The 20,898-nt window shown below is 38.3% G+C and overlaps 1 protein-coding gene across 1 annotated transcript in view; it reads right to left on the minus strand.

Annotated features, from left to right (window-relative positions):
• Positions 1–20,898, minus strand: part of LOC107741949 (contactin-associated protein-like 2) — a 204,760-nt gene that overhangs the window by 20,644 nt on the left and 163,218 nt on the right. Inside the window, exons 16-18 of the mRNA XM_016554763.1 lie at positions 16,830–17,063; positions 13,881–14,014; positions 6,469–6,562 (exon numbers count right to left, since the gene is read on the minus strand). Coding sequence (XP_016410249.1) covers positions 6,469–6,562; positions 13,881–14,014; positions 16,830–17,063 — 462 coding nt within the window. The remainder of the gene's footprint in view (positions 1–6,468; positions 6,563–13,880; positions 14,015–16,829; positions 17,064–20,898) is intronic.

Here is a 20,898-nt window from a genome sequence, read left to right on the forward strand (position 1 = left end):
CTGACTGCCGAGGGTGCTGGAGGATGCTCGACCAGGGTTCGCCAACCAGGGAACTCTGCTGGGAGAATAAAGGCGCTCGCATCCCTGTGTGAGGGGGAATAGCGCAGCAAGCGTGACACCGAGCCAGTTCTTCCCACCAATTACCTGTTACCCAACACATGGGAAGAAACCGGCTCTACACGAAGGTTGTAAAACCTCGCGAAGGTGTTAGGTGTCGCCCAGCCCGCAGCTCGACAGATGTCTTGCCAGAGAGGCGCCGTGCGCCAGCACCCAGGAGTAGGCAACACTCCGAGAGGAGTGGGCTCTCACCCCCAGGGGGCACGGCTCGCCTTGGGATTGGTAGGCCAAGGCGATGGCATCCACTATCCAGTGGGCCAACCTCTGCTTGGAGACAGCCTTCCCCTTCTGCTGACCTCCAAAGCAGACAAGGAGCTGCTCAGAGCTTCTGAAGCTCCGGGGCGGTCCACGTGTATGCGTAGTGCTCTTACGGGACACAGCAACGCCAAGGCTGGATCTGCCTCCTCCGGGGGCAGTGCTTGCAGGTTTACCACCTGGTCTCGGGGGCAGCGCTTGCAGGTTCACCACCTGGTCTCGGAAGGGAGTGGTGGGAACCTTGGTCACGTATCCAGGCCGGGGTCTCAGGACAACGTGAGAGTAGGCCGGCCCGAACACAAGGCACTCTTCACTTACCGAAAATGCTTGGAGGTCCCCGACCCTCTTGATGGAAGTGAGCGCGATCAGGAGCGCTGTCTTAAGAGACAGGACCTTCAGCTCGACTGAATCAAGCGGCTCAAAGGGACCCCTCTGGAGTCCAGCCAGGACAACAGAGAGATCCCGGGAGGGTATCAGGGGTGTTCTAGGAGGATTCAACCTTCTGGCACCCCTCGGGAACCTAACGATCAGGTCATGCCTTCCCAGGGACCGGCCGTCCACTGCATCATGATGTGCTGCGATAGCAGCGACATACACTTTCAAGGTGGAGGATGACAGCCTACGCTCCAACCTTTCTTGCAGGAAAGAAAGCACGACTCTAATCGAGCATCTCCGGGGGTCTGCTCGGTGAGAAGAACACCAATTAGTCAACCAACAGGACCTGTTCCTCGTCCTCCCTGACCTTGCACAGTGTCTGTGCAAGCAGGCTCACTGGGGGAAGCGCATACTTACGTAGAGCTGTGTGCCAGTGCGTCCGTGCCCAGGGGGGCCTGGGTCAGGGAATAGTACAACTGGCAGTGGGAGGACTCGTGGGAAGCAAACAGGTCCACCTGAGCTTCCCCGAATCGACTCCAGATCAGCTGAACCGTCTGGGGATGGAGTCGCCATTCTCCGGGGAAAGTGAGCTGTCGTGAGAGCGCGTTGGCCGCACGATTGAACTCCCCTGGAATGTGGACGACGCGCAGCGATTTGGGGGAAGGAGCGGTGCTGTCCTCATCACTTCCAGAAGAGCAGTCTCCCACATCTCTGGGATGCTTGTGTCAGGGCCGCTTCGTCATCTTCCTAGAGAATCTAGCGGCCGGATGCGACACGGGGGCGCCGCTCTTCTGCGTGGGGCTCGACGCACCGGCCTCGACGATGTCTCAGCGTGGGGCGGAGCCGGTGTGGAGGACGCAGGAGGGCGCCCACGGCGACAAGCAGGCTGAGACACGGCCCGCGACGGAACGGTGACAGCTGGAGGATCACGTCGGTGCAAGATGTGATGTACGGCCTCAGTCTGCTTGTTGTACTGCTGAGAACTGATGGGCACAGCCCTCGACAGCGTCGCCGCACAGGCCAGCCTGGGAGATGGGAGCGTCAAGAAAGCGCACTTTGTCAACGTCTCTCATCTTGACCAGGCTGAGCCAGAGATGGCACTCCTGGACCACTAGAGTGGACATCGCCTTCCCGAGGGACCACGTCGTGACTTCCGTCGCCCAGAGGGCGAAGTCAGTCGCCGTACGCAGCTCCTGCATCAACCTCGGGCCGGTACTACCCTCGTGCATTTGTTAAGGCCTTGGCTTGGTGAGCTTGCAGGATTGCCATGGCATGCAGGGCAGAGGCAGCTTGGCCCGCAGCACTGTAAGCTTTGGCAGCGAGAGCCGCCGACAGCTTATAGGCTTTGGACGGGAGACGCGGACAATTCCTCCAAGTGGCGGTGTTTTGCGGGCACAGGTGCACCGCAATCGCTCTCTCCACCTGGGGAATGTCGACGCACCCCCAGCCACCCCGCCATCGAGGGTAGTGAGGATGGAGGAAGGAGACGACTGGCTTCTGGCCGTAAAAGGGGCCGTCCACGACTACATCACTTCCTCATGCACCTACAGCCCCGCCGAATCTTCATCCTCAGAGATCAACAGCCCATCCCCCGATGCTGCAATGGACATCTGATCCCCTGGCGGCACACCGAATGACATGCTGGGACCGCCGTAAGACAGCCCAGCAGAATCACCCAGCAGCCGCACAGGACAAGCGCTGCGGAAGGGGTGAGAGGTCTGTGGGGCGTGGCCCGGCGGAGAAGCTCTCACTGTCACCCTCAAATCTCCCAGAGCACTAGCCGGTGGTCCTCTGCTCGTGGCAGAGAAACCGGGACGGGTAGTGACAGTGGGGTCTGCTCCTTTCCCTTTAAGAACAAAGAGACGCGATCGCAGCATTGCCATGGTCATGCACTCGCAGTGCGGGCATGGACCATCCACGAACGCGTTTTCAGCATGCTGAATGCCCAGACACGGAAGACAACGCTCGTGGCCGCATCCAGAAGGACACGGACGAAATGGCATCTTTAAAAAGACGCGAATCGTCCGTGATTTGCTCTTTTAGGAAATCTGCTCTTTTAGTTGAAGCGCCCAGGGGAATCGCTGAAAGGGACACCGCTGTTTGCGCCATACCGCCAACCAGAACAGCTTCCCGACACACAGCAGACGAATGGCTTTGTGGAGTACAACAGCTTTTCATACAACCACTCGGCTCCGAAGCAAAAATCTGAAGAGTGGATGCACCTGTCGCCTATTTATATCCGTATGCACGGGGAGTGGCTCAGGTATGCAAAATCCACTAGCCAATTTTCATTGGCGTTTTCTCTTAAACTCAGAGATGATTGGCCTCCCAAGTGAGACCCCATATGTCGCTCGACATAACTCGTAGTGACCGACAGATAGGGAACACTTAATTCAAAGTGTTTAACATAATCTAAATTCATCTCGTGGTTTGATATGAAATGTGACTGTAAATTCATTTGCAGCATTTTAAAGAATTATAGATTTTCCCAACATGAAGGATGTTCCAAAAGGTAAGCTTCCATAATTATGCTATATTTTAAGATAGCTTTATTTTAATTACATTTAAATACATTTGTCTGTATCACATATACAGATATAATTTTTTTTTGGGTGGCAAATTCTTCTGATTGTCACCAAGACTTAACCCAGAATTTATTTAGCTGGCTAACATTTAGATTTTGTCATTTTTGTAAAAATGACTTATGAGAGTCTAGAAAGCATTAGCAAGGATGTGTTGTAAAAACTACAAATCAATCTGCGATGTTTTGCACCCAATGCCTTTGTGTCCAGCAAAAACATTTATGAAGTCACATACAGTAATATCTGTATCATTTCCAGATTGTTGCATTTTTTTTCTTTTTGTAAAGAATAATTAATAAATAAAATCTATGAAAATATAAATAAAAAAGTAAATAAAATTTACTAAAAAAAATTATGACAAATTTTTTTTAAGGAAAACCTTTTTATAAGGAAAACGTTTTTATTTCAGAAACATTTCTAGCAAATAAAAAATGCATTTCCAAAAAAATATCTATCTATCTATCTATCTATCTATCTATATATATATATATATATATATATATATATTTAGGGCTGTCAATAGATTAAAATGTTTTATCTAATTAATCACACCGTTTTTCTGTGATTAATCCCGATCATGAAATTAAGCATAGACCATATCTTGTTTCAAATGTTTATTTTGTCATCATTTGATATATCCAGCAAAGTAAACCAAAAGATTGAAGGGTGATTCTCAAAAATCTATTTTCAAGATAAATTTAGATGTCTTTCCAAAAAAGTACTCCAAAAGGACACCAAAGAACCAAATGATATAAGGAGCCCATATAAGCACATATGAAAGAAAAAAATGCTAATAAAAAAAAAAAATTCTGAATTGTATTGTATGTGTACAGTGCAACAGCAAAGAGCTTTTTTACATTTTAGAGAAGTCAAGTTGCGATACCGAACAGGACCACATGGAGATGCCAAAAAACCCTAAACCAACCGCCTGCTGACTGCATATATCTACTACAGTACACGGATCCATTCAGAATAACTAAACAGCAACATACACATGACGAATCAAAACATTATCGTGAATGTGTGGAAACAGCGTGAATATATATAAAACTGAATAAATGTCTGTGCATGTGCATAAATACAATGTGTGATCAGTGCGTCAAGAGCACTCATACACGCATTAATATAACGGACTCACGCATGCTTACTGTACGACTCCTGTATGCCACCGCAATCGTCTTTACCTTGATTGCGGTCTTCATCCATCAAAACTACTAGCGAGACTGGTTATCCAATCGAGAAAACGTAGTTTGCGTCTCATTTGGCCATACAGCGGTGGGATGTGTTGACAATCCGTTCAGTACTGTACGTGTCAGGGCTCGTGCTTGTCAGAGACAATCACAGAATATGACAGAGTCACTGCGAGTACCCATAGAGCACAAAGTACCCATAGACTTGTTTTTCATTCAATACAATATTTAATTATATTGTGCAAAAGATATTTGCGTAATCTAATTAAATATGGACTATTTCATCAATATTAGTCTATGCCATGCTTTTTAAGCTTTTTGTCTAACAGCAAACAGTTGAAAACAATGTAAAGCTCTGAAGACTAGATTCCACATCTAGTTTCACATCTATTCCACATTGCAGCATAATTCTATATTATAAAATTCACTTAAAGTTTACCAAAAGTCAAAACAGAACCATCACAAACTCTTCCTTTCCACTGCACAAAGAGCATAAATGAATGCTTAAAAAAACACTAGCAAAATCAGCCTAGCCTACCATAATTTATTATAAATTCTGGTAGGATGCCTACATGTCAAAGGTATGATGGGACTATGGCTGTTCCTCCGAAATACGGTAAGGTAAATATTTTATGACAAACAACTTGCAGGTCAACCATGGACATGGCCTTAAGCAGGGCATGCTGAAAGAGTGTGGCTTATTGATGTGAAAGGGGTCTCCAGCTATAAATCATAGATGAGGCAGGTGGGGCAGTGGACAGACACAGCTCACAGTTTCAGCATGAATTGATGCAGAGGTTCCAGAGACTGTGCAAACAGGAAGACAGCACACTCTGATAGACACGACTGAGATTATCGGCCTGCAGACCGGAAGAAGATCAGAAGTTTTCTGATGGACCAGCCCTCCAGATTCAGCTAAGAGATGAAACACTTTTTCTTCTCCACTGTCCTATTATGATGTATTATTTTTGCTAAAAATGAATATGCAGGTGGATAATGCTGCCAGGCTTTGGGTGTTTGTGTGGCGGGTGTAATTGCCAGACTGAACCACCTCCTGCTATTGGTAACAACAGCGGGTCACTTTGCTGTTTTTGGCGTGTCAGCAGGCAGCGCTGAATTGAGCATAATGGGCTCTGGTTGGTGCCTCATCGGTATTCATTGAAGAAAGTGCATGTCTGTTAGATGCCTCTGGTTGAGAGACCTTTAAGCGACTGTCTTAAAGCCACTGAATTCTTTAGAGGGCATTCAAGGACACTATGGACTGGCAGATGGAAATTATATTCCTGACTTCCTGTGTCCCCAGAGTACACAAAGCCATGTATATAATTTCCTTCACATCCTTCCTATGTGAATTGCTACACAGTATTGTACTGGAATAAGAAGAAATCAAATAATTCTTCTTAAAACCTACTAATTCTGTGAAATAAGTTGTAATATATATCTGCAGTAATTTGTTTCACTAAGTAGCTTATGATAAAAATGTACTGCATTTTCTGCACTAGTACAATGCAAACTGTGAACAAGAATACAGCATAACAAAGCATATAAAGATTTAATACTGAATCATAAATGATTAATAAATGCCATACAGTACAGTAAATGCACCAAAATCAAATTCCCACAGAATTGTCTATTAGCACCACCTAGTGGCTGAACTGAGGCAATACAGTTTTTAAAAAATAATTCCATTTGACTTTCTAAGGGTTTGAGTTATTCAACTCTTAAACGTTAAAAGATCAGGGAAATAGAGAAAATATTCTATGGATACTATACAAACATAAACCTATGCACTTGTCTTACAATCAAACTCACAAATAAAATTTATAGTTAATAAAGTAAAACAAAAAACTTTTTTTATTTTTATTTATTTTTTATTTTGTTTTTAGGATTTGAGGTTACAGGTTAATCCAAACCTGGAGGGAGTTTGCAACGGAACAGAGAGCACTTACCAAAGACTTTACCCAGGAAGAGTGACTTGACCAGGGTGAACTGCGTGTCTGAGGCTTCAGGCAGGGTGTAGCTGACGGGAGGATAATGATCCAGCTAAAAGAGAGACACAGAAACTAAATTACATACAAATGTCTGTTGCTGGTGATCAAGTACAAAATGCCCATGCAATTAATATTTCTCTAAAGTGGTCAATGGTGCCATCTACTGGCTAAATATTTAACCACTGACCATACAGTCAAAGCACCATGCCATTTACATTTCACTCAGTAACCTCTTAACAACTGTTACCTCTTAAAAAGAGGAAGTGTTTTGATTTGTTACATTCCAAAAATGTATAAATTTTATATAAAGTACTATGTAAAACTGATATAAAACATAATTGAAATATAAAACGAAGCATTATAACAATTACTTTAAAGTATACTTTGTAATGTATTTTAATAATAATACTAATATTAATAATATTTTCAGTGTATTTAATAATACATACTGCTTTTAGACATATAATTTACTTTTATTTTGAATATATAGTAAAATAAAATGCATAATATAGGTAATTTTATTATTATTAACATATATTTTGAACATTTGCTTCCATGTGTTCCAAGTTCAGGGTTCGAACCAGCATTAGATTCGTATTCGTGTATTTTTATATATAGATTCATAAACAGTCACTTTCATTTATACATTTACACTTGTCAAACAAAGCAGCTTAATTAATTGTCATTTTAGTATTATTTACATACCATTATAGTTTTTATTAACATTTTGAATGAGCAATTATTTATAATATTTATATTATTTATATTTTTGGTTTTTATTTTGATTATTAGTTGTTTTTTTGTCATTTTGTTATGTACTTTTGTATGTATTTTTATTTGTTTATTTTTTAATGTTACTATTTATTTTTATTTCTGTTTCAGTTTTAGATTTAGTTCAGATTTATTTATTTGTTTATTTTCAGTTAAGAATTTCAGTGTTTCAAGTTATTATCTAATATTTATATTTTATTTTGTTTCAGCTTTATTTCAATTAACAAAAAAAATCTAATAGTTTTAGGTTTCGTGAACGCTAACCTAACCCTGGCTTGATATAATTTTAAAAATATTATTCTTTTTTTTAGTCCAAAGATCATGTTGATATGCAGTAAGGCGGCAACTGTTGAATGCAACCACACACACACACATTTGGTGACAGCTTTAATTACCCCCTTACTGCTGATTCACTGGCACTCCTAATTAGCATGAGGCATCTCAGCCTCGGTATTAAAAATAATTATTTCCGCTAAATTACTTTTTTGTGCTTGAAGATACGGCGGCTCTCTCAGTCTCCTCTGTGTTGTGAAAGTGGCGCTCTCATCACTGCGCACTGCCGTGAATACAAATTAGCTTCACAGAAAGAAATGGAGACTCCAACACAATAGCGTTTGTCTGACATATTTCAGCTCTAATTTGTTCCACTGATGTGGCGGACTGATAAATGCAAGCATGTTTATTCAGATGCCTCCCAAGTGCGCTTGTGCCGAGTAAATCAAACAGGGGAAGCCCTCCCTCACCGCTACCAGCAGTCTGCAGACCTTATCCAATTACATTGCCGAATCTCAGAAGACCTCGTGGGCTTGTGTTTCTGCCGCTACTAATGGAGGAGGGTGTGTTGCCATTTGTCGACGGGATAATGTGACCAAATTAAATTGCTTTCAACCTGTTTACCTCTGAAACTAATGGGCAGCAGGGATGGAGGGATGACACAGAGAGAGAGGAACTGTCCCTCATGGTGCTGCAGCCTCATTCTGACGCGGCTAGAGCTAATGAGCCCTGCTGTGAGCCTATAATTAATCTCCATTCAACAAGCCTTCTATCTGACAGGGCCCCTCCTGCACTGCAGCCACCCAGAGAGGGGACACTCTGCCTGGGAGGTGATAGCCAGATCTCCCTGGGGCATCCGTTGCTCTGACAGCACAAGCTGAGTTATAGCTGCAACCCCACTGAGAGAATAATTTAGAAAGTTACAGCGAATAAATACAGGAGATAGAAGAAAAAGGAATAAAAAGATGGAAAAGAGAGTGGGAGTTAATAGACACGAGTCGTTATAAGAAATGAGTTTTGGAAAGGTGCATTTTTAGGTACATTTGAAACATTTCAATCACTGCTGTTATAATTATGTTATAATTATATTACAATCAACCAAATGAACAACAACAAAAAAGATAATTAAAAAAGAAAAATTAAACCGTAAACCCTGTTTTTTCTCTCTCCTGAAAACAAGGAGAAAAACAAGAGAACTAAACAATAAATGATAGTTCTGTCATGACAACTCTCGGAGGGATTGGCATGGTAATGTACATGACATTGTTAATGTATTTGGTCTTGGCGGAATAAATCTGCTACGCTGCAGCTGCTGCGACAGAGCAAGTACCGAGACTTGCTACTGCCAATACATCCACAACATGCTGCTGTAAGCATGTAAGAAATACTGCTGCTGCACACATAACACATATGAATAACCCCCATATAGCATACATGAATCACCTCGTAGCAGATCTGTACAGGTGGAGCTGGGGAAGGTGGACAAAACACAAAACAAATGATTATCAATTTGTCTAAAAAACATAGTAGGCTTGCTATAATTATTCATAACTGCCAATTTGACAGAAATGGTGTTTACAGAATAATGTTTTAGTGGAAAAATATTAGTAATTTTCACTTAGTTTTTTCACTAATCTCATAGTTTTGGTTAGAATACATCACATCAGGTCAGATGGAGGTCATCGGGTCATCAGATCTGAGGTATTTTAACACATCCAAAGCTCAAATGGGATACAACAATTCCACATATTGGAACTCTACACAGCTGCTGTACTACTCTCCAGTGGAAATGAATGATTTCTGGTCTGTTGCTTGTCGGAGATGGTGAAAAGGTGGCTTAATGCACTGATAAAAACAGTGCAAGGTCCACCACATTACTTTGATAGACAGTTGACTTGATAGTGGGAACCCCAAAAGTATTCATTAATCTAAATGAATAATACATCCCTAAATGGAAGAGCGCTCTGCTGTTTGCCGTTGGGTTTAAAAAAATCTTCAAAAACTTCTAAAAGATCAAGTACATCTGTTTGCTTTTCCCACATGGTTGTTCTCTTAGTTATGTTTTGACCTTTCACTGTCTGATTCAAAAAGGGTGTGATGTTTCACTCAAAAGAAATATCACAGGCGTGGGTGTCTGGAAAGGTCAGATGGACTGATGTTACTGTCTCTCATCTCATATTCCTTTTGAAGCAAGCTCTTTTCTCTTCTGGAAAATGCACAGGTGGGCAAAACCCGCATCACCGAAATCTAAAATGCAAAATCAGAATCTGATTCCCCAATAATTCACAAATAATTTAGCACAATCTTTGACTGTTTTGGTGAATAAATACTCTGTGTGATCAGGTCTGTAATAGACTATTTATTTTTATTATCTTACATATAATTTAAAACTGCAACGTAAACAATATCATTTCAATTAGAACTTTAAGTAAGCATATTTAATATAATATGAAAAAATAATATAACTCACATATATATATATAACACATATTTCACTGTCCATCCCGGAATTATGACAGTGGATAAATGCAAGGATGAGTGTTGCTGATCAACCTGTGACGTATCATTTACAGTATGAGAGGTTCCAGGTTCTAATCTCTGATATCATTTTTGATTTCAATAAACCAAAATTGCATCTGTTGTGCATCTGCATAAGCAGATATATATCAGGAGTGGGGATGCAAACAAATTTTGTTTTGTAATTCACTAGAATGAATAGCGAGCTGTGGAGAAGTTATAGATTAAAATGCGTCATGCTGGAGAGAACACTGTCACGGCCACTTTCTACTGATGAAAAACAACATGACCAATCAGCATAAAGAAATCACAAGTTCCAGTGGCAGATCATCATTCATTATAAAGCATGTTAATGAGATGAAAACTTGCATTTGACAAATGGAGATGTTTCTTCTGTATTAGATACAACCCTGCCACAAGCTATTTCATAAAGTGGAAGGGACAAAATTGGCCCTACTGTCCCTGCCTTTAAATGATGTCTATTGAATAGTAGTATCCTGCAGTGTATTTTAGTTCATTGAGATACTAATTATAGTTTTTATCAATATTTTGAATCAGTTTTTATTTATATTTTATATTTTATTTATATTATATTATTTATATTTTTCTGTTTTAATTTTCATTTTAAAAGCTTTAGTAATTTATTTATTATTATTATTTTTTTTCATTTTTAGTATTTGGGGTCAGTGAGATTTAAAAAAAAAATTATTTAATATTTTTATTCAGCATTTATGCATTAACGTTGATCAAAAAGACAGTTTAAACCATTAATAATGTTACAAAAGATTTCTGTTTCAAATAAATGCTGTTCTTTGGAACTTTCTATTCCTCAAAGAATGCTGAAAAAAAATGTATCATGGTTTCCACAAAAATATTAAGCAGCACAGCTGTTTTCAACACTGAGAATAATAAGAAATGTGATATTTATAATATTTCACAATATTACTGTTTTTTTAATATATATATATTTTAATCAAATAAATGCAACCTTGGTGAGCATAAGCGACTTTTTAAAACAAAAAAACAAAACAAAACAAAAAAAATCTTACGACCCCCAAATTCTTGAAAGTTATATACAGTACATATATCTAAATTTACATGTCTACGTGATCTACCTTAGGAGTACCTGCTTGATTGCCATGCAGTGTGCGTGTGTGTCTGGGTGAGTAGTGCTAAAGGACACTCAACACAGTTTTACACACAACAAAATAAAGGAGAGTTACCCCAGTGTCATAAACACACACACACACACACACACACAAACCCCTCACACACATAGGTCATTGTCTGAAGGATGGCTCTGGGTTTCTATTTGCTGCAATGTCAGCGGGGTTCCCAGGGGCCATAAAGACGGTAAAAGGGCTATGGTTTTCTCTTTCTATCTCTATATATTTCACCCCATGCCAGATTTCCAGCTCTGGCCTATAGGATCTTGGGCTTGGCAGAGATGTGTTGCAAGAAATGAAATAAGGCAGAATTAAAGAGAGCTACAGCCCTTTTTTAAGCCTTATGCCCACAGGCTTATCTGTGCTGTGCCTCATCCATCCAGACAGCGGGAATTTGATTATTTGATTTAGGAGCCCGGAACAGAGAAAGAGCCAAAGACAAAGACTGACCAGAAAGAGAGAGAGAGGGAAAAGCAACAAGACAACAAAGCCCACAAATTTGCTGACAAGGTCACAGTATATCTGACATGATCTTTGCACCTCTGTCATTCAATATTATTCTCTTGGGACATGTGTTACAGTGATGGTGAAGGGTGAGGAGGGTCCCGGCCAGCACATACAAGCCTTTGACATAGTTTTGAAAGTCCCTGACCCATCTGTAGTTAGTTTTCATCACCTGTCCTCAAATACAACTTGTTATTACCACACTTTTCACTGATCCTGGGTGGTAGAGCTCATGCTTCTGTGATCTTGATCACTGCTTTATCATGTTGCTGAATCCCCTGCTTATCGACCACACGAGATGCTGTGTGTCCTGCCATTTAGGACACAAGAAAATCTACAGTTCACCCTGAGTCTCAGTTCAGAGATCAATATGGGCTTTCAATTATCCTGCTTCTGTACTGCAGCTGGGCCTCTGAGACTAAAGCAGTGCATCCTGGGTAACAGACACGGCACACATCCACTCACATACTCACATATTTGACACATTCTGTACATTCTGTTGCAAAACAAAGAAAGCTGCCTTTGTATCTTGAAAAATACTTGCTTTTGACTAAAATTGAAGACAGCATCACATGTAACTTTCATGGATCAAAATGCAATGATGGCAGTATGGAGCTATATATGGAGCTAAATGTTATATTTAACTTGTTTTTTTTATTTTTATTAAATATATAGTACTCTATTGTTAATGTATTATTTTTATTTAATTGGATTAATTTAATACAGAAAAGTATATAATTTCTTGATATAGGTCCTAATTCAAAATGGGCACTCTTACATAATATATGTATATACACTACCGTTCAAACGTTTGGGATCAGTACGATTTGTAATGTTTTTAATGGAGTCTCTTATGCTCATCAAGGCTGTATTTATTTGATCAAAAATACAGAAAAAACAGTAATATTGTGAAGTATTATTGCAATTTCTAATATTGGTTTCCTATTTTAATATACTTTAAAATATAATTTATTTCTGTGACACAGTGCTGAATTTTCATCAGCCATTACTCTAGTCTTCAGTGTCACATGATCCTTCAGAAATCATTCTAATATGCTGATTTATTCTCTGTTGAAACTGTTGTGCTGCTTAATATTTTTCTGGAACCTGTGATACTTTTTTCTTTGATTCTTTGATTCTTTGATGAACAAAAAGTTAAAAAGAACAGCTTTGCATCACAGGAATAAATTACATTTTAAAGTATATTAAAATAGAAACTGTTATTTTAAATTGCAATAATATTTCACAAAATAACAGTGTTTTTTCTGTATTTTTGGTCAAATAAATACAGCCTTGATGAGCACAAGAAACTTCGGTAAAAAATATGAAAAATCTTACTGATCCAAAACGGTAGTGTATCTTTACACATCTTTTTCATTTTATTATAATGAAAATAATTTTATTATTTAGATTTTTTGGGGGGGAAATTATCAATAAAATACTGTTCCATAATGTAGTTTCTAATTAAAAATGGGCACTTTTACTCAATATATGTAATAATTAATAATAAAACATTATTGTTATTACTAATATTATTATTATTATTATTAGTAATAAAATGAAACAAAAATAACAAAAATATATAAAGATAAATAAAAATTAAATTACATTAATTAAGTATCAATAGAATTTTCCCCGTAATATAATCCCTAATTCAAAATCAGCACTTTTACCTAATAGCTATATACTGTATTTTTTATAAGCTATACATTTGTTTAATGATTATTACAGTAATATATAAAACAGTTTATTTTATTATAAATAATTTCATTCTATAATGAATATAATATTATTATAACAAACATAATATCATAAATAATTTATTTAAAACATTGGCACTTTCAGTATAGCAACATGCTACTGTCCGCCTTTACTGTAAAATTAATTGTGAGCTTTAGTAGATTTTTTTGGGCAATTCACATACAAATTTATTTGTATGGCACAGATAACAACCTGCTAACAAAGTAGTTGCCCATGAAGAGTATTTCAAATCAGTCCCTTATGAGGTTTTATTTCGGTTAAAATACTGCCTTAGAAGTGAGAAAGCTAACTACCATATTATTGAATAAGTATTATAATACTTTCGACCAATGTTTCTGATTGTAATATTGAGAGTGGTCAGTTTCATGTGTTTCCCACCTGCACTTCTATGTCTCTCTCCACCCGCGAGATGTTGACGGTGTGGGGCTGCCCATTGGCCAAGTTCCTCTGGTCAATGTCGATACTGAAGGGTTCTCTGAGACCACCCAAGCTGTACCGCAGCTGCAGGGAACCTGAGTAAAACAGGGTGAGACATAAAGATCACATTTACCCAGAACTCAACCGCACTGCACTCTTCCTGGATGCAGAATGCCTGAGCGAGTGAGAATTGTGCATCAGTTCTGCACCCTGACATCACTCACCTCTACTGCACACTCCTGTACAACGGCCCTACAAGCTGCAGGGAAGAATATTACCTCATTTGGGTTACAGCTCAGGCCAGCAAGATAAATTTGCTCAGAGACTACAGAGTAAAATTCGATGTGGGCTTAGGCAGCTTAATTCAAAGAATAAGTATCACCAGTCTTGTGTGCCCACTTTAGGTTTTATGGAGTTTATGGTGTTTAACGAAAACGCCACTCTACAAATTAAACAACGGTACATCTGAGTCACTGTGTTTAATGTGAAACCCTGTCCCTGAAGGGAATAAGGGTCATTTTCTTTAAACACCAGATGCGTTTTACTATTAAACTCAAAAAAAAAGAAAAAAAAGGATCACAGTGTTGTGCTTATGCCAAACAAACAGGAATGTAATTGCCTGCGCTCCGCCATTTGTCATATAATTAGCTTTTACTGTTGTACTTCCACTTTAAAAAGCAATTCAGCCTGCAGCAATACATTTTCCTTTATTATTACAGTGCAGTTTCAAAACTGCTGCAGAACAATCATTCAGACACACACAGATGTGTGTATTGCATCAGCATCCGGACTTAATGATGAACGAAGACTAACCAGGTGCGATGCGATAGGTTCGCAATTTGTCTGCATACTGAAAGCAACAATGCTGTGCGAGGCGGCACAATAAAAGCTAATCAGAACATATTTGATGTTCAGTGTTGGGCAGTAATTAAGTAAGTAAAGTACTTAGTAATGCGTTACTGTAATTTGATTACTTTTTTAGTAATGGAGTAATTTAACACGTTATAATTTTCAAAATAGTAATTAGAGTATAGTTACAAGCCGAGGTCTCGTATACGTTACTGCCGGCCGACATTGCTGACAGAATGCAGTGTTTTATAATCTAGAGATCTAAAAAGGATGTAGCACACGCACTGTCGAGTCAAGTGCCAGTATTCGATTCATTATGCATATATTTATTGTGTTATAACAGAGATTTGTGAGATTGCGATGAACTGAGATGTCTTTTAGAGATTATAAATGCAGCGCTCTTTGCTGGCATTCTGCCATGCCAAACCATGCACGCAGCAGCCGCTTGCTTTAGTTAAAAATAACAGTGTTCTGTGAATGTTGATGCTTTAATAACAAATATTTATCGGGAGCATGTATGCTGGGATTTCATAAATTTAATGGAGAAAAAAGTAACGTAACTAGTAATGTAACTAATTACTTTTGAAATAAAGTAATCAGAACAGTAACGTGATTACTTTTAAAAGGAGTAATCAGTAATCGGTAATTTGATTACATTTTCAGAGTAACTTGCCCAACACTGTTGATGTTAAATACATAGATTGGACAAATGAGATTTTAACCGTTCATCTCACACCATGGTCCCCCAACAGACATTTTACTGACTTTACAAGTACATTCCATTATTCTGCTAACTCTAACCCTATATCTACTGTATATACACAGAAGCCTCATTAGCGGTTGTTTCTATAGACCAATTTCGGTGTTTGCAAACAGTGATGATGTTTTTTGTGGGCGGAGCCTATCTGGTGGCAGAAAATGACAGTTTTAAAGTAGCAGTCTATGGAAGCCATGGAATAAAAGAATAAAAAAAAGATAATTTTGAGTGTATATTTCAAAATTCTGACTTTTTTTCTCGCAATTTCGAGATTATATCTCACAATTCTGATAAGAAAAATCAACTCGTCATTCTCTCTTTTCCCCTCGGCTAAGAATCATTCATTTATAATCCCACACTTCTGGCTTTTTTCCCCCTCAGAATTGACAAACTCGCAATTGTTGAATTAAATTGAGTTATAAAATCCAAACTAGGAGACATACACTTGCATTTGAGAGAAAAAAAGTCAGAATTGTGAGATAAAATAGGTACATGTTATAGGTTTAAATAGTAGGCTATTTCATGCTGTAACTGCAGGGCTAATACAATATGTTCCCTATGAACTGCATATGTGAATATTATGCAGACCTACTGTTTAAATCAAATTTATGCTTTAAACGTAGGGTAGTCATAGCAGGTTTCATCTATAGTCTGTCGGTTTGAACTTCTGTGTTTAGCTTCAAATGGCGACAGTATTTTATAAAAATTATTTGATGACAGTATTCTATAAAAATGATTTGCATTACGATTCTAACATCCAAAGGCACAACGATACTTTTTTTGTCTTATTCCATGCAGTTTACACGTTTCCCTCCACCAGTGTTTTTCTGCCACCACAATGCGCGCAGAGCTGCAAGTGATGTAACTGTGACGTCTACTCCAAATTGGTCTATGGGCCTCTATACATAAGTCATCCGCCACATTTGAAACTTGATTTGACACTTGAGAGAAAGTTGACTATACGTCTGCAACCGTATACGCATGTATGAATATCTATTTTTGCAATAGAATTCAGGAGATGATTTTGCTAACATTGAAAAGTCACCACAGTTTAAAAATCTGTAATATTGACTTTAGTTTAAATCTTGCCAGTTTTTACAAACACATGCACAATGTTGTGGCATCTTGGAAAACTCACTCATTTTTAATGTGAGTGATGAAACGTCGACCGTTCAAAGATGGAGGAAGTGTTAACCTGTTTGGAGTGGTCGAATGTGGAATCTACATATTCTTTGGGGAACCCAAAATGTTTGTTCTTTGGAACTGCAATAAAAACCCTCTTTTTTGACTGAACAATATGTTACCATTTTGACGGAGCACCACGGCCATGTAATCCTGGGTTTTCGAGCTGACATAGACCAGAAGGCTGGGTGAAGTGGAGGTGCTGAAGCTGAAGGTCAGATCTTCACGTGTCAGGTTGGTCTCGACAGGAAGGTTGTGGATTACGCTCTTCTCATCCAGGCTGGAAGCTGCAGCGACCACTTCAGGTACCAGATTATACTTGACCAGTGTTCCTGCCTCAAAGTAACCACCAACATCTGGAAAAGAATGAGGTGTTTCTTCAAACAATACTGACTATTAGGTAACAGTCTTGATGGTCCTAGAACAACAATTTTAACAGTCGATCAGATTTGAGGGTTAGGTATAGTTAGGAATATGCCAGAGCAAAAACAATTATATATTGTACTGATACTTTTATGTACACTACTGTAAAAAAAATTTGGGGTTGGTAAATTTTGTAATGTTTTTTAAAAGTTTTTTTTAAACTCACAAAGGCTGCATTTGTTTGATCAGAAATATAGTAAAAACAGCACAGTATTACTGTAAAATATTATTACAATTTAAAATAACAGTTTTTCTATTTTAATATATTTTAATAAATAAGTGTAATTTATTCACGTGACGGCAAATCTGATTTTTTTTATAGCAGCCATAATGTCAGTCTTCTGTCACATGATCCTTCAGAAATTCTTTGAATATGCTGATTTGGTTTTCAAATAATTTCTGAACAATGTTGAAAATGGTTTGTGCTGCTTAATATTTTTGTGTAAACCATGATAAAAAAAAATCATGAAAGTTTTTTTTTATTTTTATAAAAGCATTTCTTTAAAATAGAAGTCTTTTGTGACTTTATAAATGCCTTAATTGTCACTTTTGATCATTTGAATGCATTCTCAATAAAAAAAAGAAAATTAATATTCCTTGTTGAAAACAAAAAATATTTAAATATATTATTATGTCTTACTGTCCCCCAACCTTTGAATTGTAGTGTATGTGTTGAATTAATAAAGAAGGTAATCTAAAACTAAGTGTAAACTCTGAAACCAGTGTTTCTTAGCCTGAAAAACTGATGCAAAATGCACAAATGAGATGAATCGTGACATGTATCGCAATATGAATTGTATTGTGAGGTAGCTGGTGATACCTAGTCCTAGTTAAAACTATGACTCTTTGATAGGAATGCTGTTTGAGGACCAATAAGAGATGATGAACCAGGAACACATCATACTTCGGGCAAAATCATGGCCACCATTCAATAAATGTGCACTGGGAATGTGTAAGTGATGTCTGACTTGGCCATCTGAAATAGAAGGGCAAGGAAACTGACATTACTGACATGTTTTGTATTCATGAGGGGCTTCTTCAACAGCTATAAACCAAGAGGACACTTTCCTATTACCTTTTTACTTGAGGGGGAGAACAAAAGTCCTTAGACGGATCGTTTAACCCAACTGCTAGGACGTGTACAAGTGTGCATGGATTTGTCTTACACAGAAGCAGTATAAACAACGCAGGATTTGTTGCATGGGTTAGAACAGGAAGAACCATGGGAAATCAAGATGGGTAATGAAGTAAATACACACAAGGGTAAAAAGAGAGTGAACGAACATTACAATGTGCACCCGCACAGAATATCTCATGTACACAGAGGATGAAGCGGGTTTATCTGTTATTCATGGCATTCTCTCATTCAGCCGTTTTACCCCCGGGAACAGAGTGCTAAGTACAAATGAGCTTTGTACAAATGCTGTATTGGGAGCAGGAAGGAAATCAGTGCAGGGACTATAGATTGGTTTAATTATTTGCTGCGAGGCCCTTGAGCAATCTTTACTTTTCTACCAGGCTGCAACACACAGTTCAGAGGCAACTGAGAAAGAACCACCATGTTTTAGTAGCATTGCGGGACAAAAGCCTCGACACAGCGGGAGCATGTAAGGCAGGGTAAGGATGGTACGGATATAAGGAATTACAGTTCTTGAGTACAAAAAAATCCCATCTGTGATGTGTTCTGAGTACCAACAACTTTACAGGCCCTGGATTGGATCATTTATCTACTGAACTACTACTACTTAGTCCCAATGAAAGTCTCGCAAAGTCACACCCTCCAAACCTGCATGAGTTTCTTTCTTCTGTTGAACACAAAGGAAGATATTTTGAAGAATACTGGTAACCAAACAGTTAACCACTGACTAGCCATTGACTTCCAATGTAGGGGGAAAAAAATACTATTTAAGTCAATGGCTGCCGTCAACTGCTTGGTTACCAACATTCTTCAAAAATATCTTCTTTTGTGTCCAACAGAAGAAAGAAACTCATACAGGTTTGGAACAAGTGCAGGGGTAGAAAATGATGACAGAATTTTCATTTTTGGGTGAACTATCCCTTTAAATGTTTAAGTTCAGGATCTTAATTTTCTATTAAAGCAAGTGATCTTTAAATTGTCAAATCTTTTTTTTTTTTTTTTGCATTGAGATATTTAAAATCTGGAGTGTTTTTTTGTAGGGATGCACCGATACCACTTTTTCCAGTACTCACCCGATACAATACTTTTATTTTTGGTACTTGCCGATACCGAGTACCGATACCAATATTTTTATTGCATTTGCAAATTTTTAAAATATTGGGTACAGAAACCAAAAGAGTATGTATGTTAGTTGGTTAACTTAATTTATCAAATAGATACAGTCAAAAAAAAATTATTCAGACACCTTCAACATTTCTCACATTATCACAGTTTATTCGCCATAGTTTAGAACATGGTAATAAAATATGACAAAAACTCAGAGTTTAACTGTGTCAGAACAAATTCAGCTTGATAATGTTAGATAACTTTGATAGAAAGGTATGTAATGGATTACAATCAACCAAAAATTATTCAGACAGTATGACAGTATTTACACAACTATCAATACTTAGTCGGGCAGCCCTTAGCCTTAATGACAGCCTGTAGTCTCCTGAGCATGCTGTCACCCAGCTTCATGCAAACCTGAACTTTTTTCTTTTCCCCAGACTCGGTCTGAATAATTTTTGGTCCCAAATTTGTATCCGTTTTACTGGTAGTCCACTGTATGAAGAATTTTTGGGTATAATTTATCACAGTTTACTTTATTAGATTTTTAATGTTTTTTTTAAAGAATTATCTTCTGCTCACCATGCCTGCATTTATTTGATCCAAAATACAGCAAAAGCAGTAATATTGTGAAATATTTTTAATATTTAAAATTATTGTTTTCTGTTTGAATATATTTTAAAATGTAATTTATTCCTGCGATTTCAAAGCTGAATTTTTTGCATCATTACTCCAGTTACATGATTCTTCAGAAATCATTCAAATATTCTGATTTGCTGCTCAAAAAACATTTATTATTATTATTACATTGAAAACAACAGTAGAATTTTTTTCAGGTTTCTTTGATGAATAGAAAGTTCAGAAGAACAGCATTTATCTGAAATAGAATTTTTTTGTAACATTATAAATGTCTTTATCGCCACCTTTGATCAATTTAAAGCATCCTTGCTATATAAAAGTATTAATTTCTATCATTTTCCAAAAAATAAATAAATAAAAAATTATACTGACTCCAAGCTGTTGAATGGTATATGTATAATGTTACGAAAGCTTTTTATTTCAGATAAATGCTGATCTTTGGATCTTTCTATTGGATCTTTCTTACTGTTCAAAACATTGTGACTGGTAGTGTATGTATGTAGCCTATGTATCACATCTTGTTTTGGATAAGAATAAAACGTCAGGTCCGACGTCAATATCGTGTCTTTTTTTCATTTAAATCTAGCTTTATTCGCATTGGCCCATGCATGGAAACCTCTACGAACTCTATGAAAATCGCGGGGGACGAATTTACGCTTTATTAAAAAGTGTTTATGTATTCTACACTCATGGCGCGCGCACACATTAGGATAGGTTAGATGCCTGCCTCCACGGCGAGTCCCTATCAAGCACTTTACCGATTCAACAACTCTCTTATTCTCCTCCTGCCTGGCTCTTTGGCCCGCATCACTCACCGCAGAGCAAGCCTGTTCTTGATAAAGCTGCTGTGAAAACGTGGGAAAAGCCGACGAGGAAGAAGTTGG

The sequence above is a fragment of the Sinocyclocheilus rhinocerous genome, unplaced genomic scaffold, assembly GCF_001515625.1.
Source record: "Sinocyclocheilus rhinocerous isolate Xijiao unplaced genomic scaffold, SAMN03320098_v1.1 scaffold100, whole genome shotgun sequence".
NCBI classification, from domain to species: Eukaryota; Metazoa; Chordata; class Actinopteri; order Cypriniformes; family Cyprinidae; genus Sinocyclocheilus; species Sinocyclocheilus rhinocerous.